This window comes from Solea senegalensis, linkage group LG18, assembly GCF_019176455.1.
Source record: "Solea senegalensis isolate Sse05_10M linkage group LG18, IFAPA_SoseM_1, whole genome shotgun sequence".
Classification (NCBI taxonomy): domain Eukaryota; kingdom Metazoa; phylum Chordata; class Actinopteri; order Pleuronectiformes; family Soleidae; genus Solea; species Solea senegalensis.
Genome location: NC_058041.1, coordinates 10,231,271 through 10,234,958, shown reverse-complemented (window position 1 = coordinate 10,234,958; position 3,688 = coordinate 10,231,271). Strand labels below are relative to the sequence as shown.

At 43.8% G+C, this 3,688-nt stretch overlaps 1 protein-coding gene across 1 annotated transcript; it reads left to right on the top strand.

The window, feature by feature from the left end:
* LOC122758865 (GTPase IMAP family member 8-like) lies at positions 1-3,688 on the top strand. The gene is made up of 5 exons (XM_044013246.1): positions 1-217; positions 316-993; positions 1,328-2,080; positions 2,990-3,196; positions 3,285-3,688. Exons 1-5 carry the CDS (start codon positions 193-195, stop codon positions 3,464-3,466), a joined length of 1,845 nt encoding a protein of 614 aa, XP_043869181.1. The 5' UTR covers positions 1-192; the 3' UTR covers positions 3,467-3,688.

Genomic DNA, 3,688 nt, shown 5'->3' with positions numbered 1-3,688 from the left:
GCAGAACAGCTGTAAACAGGTTGTCCCACATAGCTGTTGTTCATGCAGATTGGCTGCTTCCTTATTGAAAAGGAAAACACAACTAACCCACAGAGAGCTTTATTCACAGTTTGCTCTCACACAAGCAACAGCCCAGACATAAAGGGAGGTAAAGCCTTTTTGTTGCTTCATTAATGACCCTCGATAGAAAACATGGAAAAAGCCACGCCTGCTGAAGGTGAGTCCGAACTAAACGACTCTGTGATTAAGAGATGATCCACAGTCTTCAGTCTTCCAACGTGTAACGCTTCCTCCTCTCGTTTCACCTCCTCACAGAGCTGAATGTGGTGATTGTCGGTTCCAAAACCTCGCAAAAATATCTCGCCGGAAACATAATTCTGGGGAAAAACGCCTTTCCTGCAGACGATGCAACATTCGATAGCGTGATAGGGGAAGGGGAAGTATGCGAGCGAAGAGTGACGTTGGTAAAATCCCCTGGATGGCATCGAGGATATCCACTCTGTGACACACCAGAACTCGTCAGCATGGAGATGATTCTCAGCCCCAGCCTGTGTCCACAGAGACTGCATGCTTTTCTCCTGGTGATTAACGCTGAGCAACCATTCAGAGATGTAAACAAGAAGGCAGCGCAGGAGCACTTGCATCACTGTTATGGTGAGAAGGTGTGGGATCACACTCTGGTGGTCTTTAGCCACAGAGGCCACACGACGGCTGAGGAATACATCAGCAAGCAAGGGCCTCCGTTGCAGTCGCTCCTGGCGGCCTGTGGCGACAGACGCCATGTCCTGTGTGTAGAGGACACAGACAACAGTGTGAAAGTCAGAGAGCTGTTTCAACAGATTGACATCATGGTGGCGAAAAATGGCTGTTACCAAACTGAGAGCAGGCTGATGCAAGGTGTTAAGGAAAGGAGGGAGGAAGTGGTCAAAAAAGCCCAGGAGTTGAGTCAGTGTTCACAACGTCAGAGGCAAACACTCAGAACTCTCCTGTTAGGTGAGTCACAAATGAACAACATTCCTCAGTGTCTTATTTTGGTAGTTTTGGTAATAAGATGTAAGTGTTGCCATCGTCATGGCAACATGGCGATATATATAATTTACTGCACATCGTTACCCATACATACAAACTTTGCAGATCAACTTCTAAAATGTTTCCTTTGAAACATAACTTCATCCACATTTGAAGAGCTCTTAAGCACAGCTAACGATCTAGACAGGGAATTGTCCCCTCAGTTAAGAGCTCCAGTCTTTGTGTGAACTTTTTGAGTCACAAATTTAAATGTGTGTTAAAAAAAAAAGATCCTTCTAATAGCAATCTACTCACACAGATCCAAAACCCAGCCTGAGAGTCTTAATGGTTGGTTGGGTGTTTTCTGGGAAGAGTGCCACAGGGAACAGGATTCTGAAAGCTAAAGTGTTTCACTCTGGTGAGAGAACAATCAAACTCCTAAAGCATTGTGGCACAGTGGCCGGAAGAGAAATCCTCATCACGGACACTCCCGGATGGTGGAAATTTTTCCCATCAAACTTTACCCCAGCTGCTTTGAAGAGTGAGATTCTAAACGCCGCGTCTTTGTGCTCGCCACCGCCAAATGTCGTCTTGCTGGCGGTGCCCCTTGACACGTCGTTCACGGATGAACAGAAAAGGGTCACAGAGGACAACATGAGGCTGCTTGGGAAGAGAGTGTGGAGACATGCAATTGTGCTGTTTACATTTGGGGACACTCTGGGGAGCAAAACTATCGAGCAGCACATTGAGAGCGAGGGGAAGCCTCTCCGCTGGCTCGTTGACAAATGTGGAAAGAGGTACCATGTCCTCGACAACAGGAGCAGCGCTGATGGTCAGGTAACAGAGCTGCTGGAAAAGATGGAGGAGGTGGTGGCAGGTAATAGCTCCTTTTACCTCAGTGAAGCGGACGAGCCACAGCTTGAGCCACACAGAAGTGATAAAAAGACTGAGGAAGAAAACGAGTACCGGGCCAAGGAAATCACAGAACAACTTAACGTTGAGTGGAATCGCAAGAACTGGGAAAAATACCACATCATGGGAGGAAACTGGAGCCTACCTGCGCCACCAAACTGTAAGCAAAGACATGCATTCAATTACAGAACAGTAGCTGTAATTGGAACCGAATTAAATGAAGTTTACTCTCCCTGTGAACCTAATGCTTTTCAAATTGTCTTCACCGCTATACACATTTTGTGGACTTGGCTTAATACTGTGAACTATTATTATATTTACCAGTGCCTCTCCAAAAGTGATGATGACTCAGCAAGTCAAGTGTCTTTATTTGTGCCCTGTAGGTGCATTTGTTTTGCAGTGTTTGGACAGACATCTTACTTTAAAAAAACACATAAGATTAAAAAAAAAAACATTTTAAAACTATGTATGAGAGGGGGTTAAAAGACGGCAAGAATAAAAAAGGAAATAAATAAATCAAAGTATCATGACTAATTAATGTGCAATTTTGGAACAAAACTATTTTTATATCTTGCATCTCGGGACTGTAAACCTCTGACGGCAAACTCAGTTTAAGTCAGTCAGCAAACTGCTCTAAATTTCTTAAATATATACGAGACCTGTGTTGATCTGCCTCCGAGAATGAGAGCAAATCGATTCAGTGCAATCACCCGAAAAAACAAAGTCATCATGGTTTTGTCGATGTGGGAATACGACGCGCAGCTTCACCGTCGTGTGCAGAGCATGGGCATAGCAGCGTTGCACAGTGTACTTTTTAAATGAGAAAGCAGTTTATCCTCTTCACACATGTTAGATGTTATATAATCATAACTGTGGACTAAATAATTATGGAGCTAAGACTGGAAACAGCTGCAGTCTTTTGTGTTTGGTGTATGTTCAGGATTTTTTTGGTGTATCTAACAATACGGCTCGATGATGCCATAAAATATAAATGAATATGGTTTGAATACTATTGCTCTAGTGCATCAAGTCACTATATATAGCTATAACTATTGTATTTTCTCTCCAGTTATTGAAGCCAGGCCGAGTTCTGGGGGCTCAGAAGAGGAAGCAGCGATGGCGCACAGCCACAAAGATGACCAGTTTAATGCCGGTCTCAAAGTTGAAAGTGACGATGATGCAGCATCTGGGTCTCTGAAGATAATGAAGGGCCTGCTGGAGAGAGAGTGGGGCAGACGAGAGGCGTCGATGGAGCTTTACTATGATCTTTTTGCAGGTGAGTGACTCAGTTATCCACTGGATGTGCACATGTCTTCTGTCTTGACCTCTTTTGTATTCCATCTCTGTGTCATTCTCTGCCACAGAGACAGGAAACCCGTCCGAACCAGACGTTGACGAGCTGCGGAAATCGAGAGACAAAGTCTTATTATGGCTGAAAACCCAACACACAACGTCCGGACGTACGGCAAAGAGAGAGAAAACCTGGAGGAAAAGAAAGCATTGTCTTACACCTATGAGGAGAAAGAAACTTTTCAAGACTTGCTGAGATTAACTGAAGTACTTGTGGTAAATTTGTTCACAATTTAGTAGAGGCTCAGTGTAATAGAATTAGTGACATCCAAAGGTGAGACTGCAGATTGCAAACTCCTCTGCTCACCACTCCTAGATGTTTTTTTCTCCTTCATATGTGCAGAAAGAATTCACTTAAAAACGTCAAACACGCACACATACTGATAATAATAATAATAATAATAATAATAATACTAGT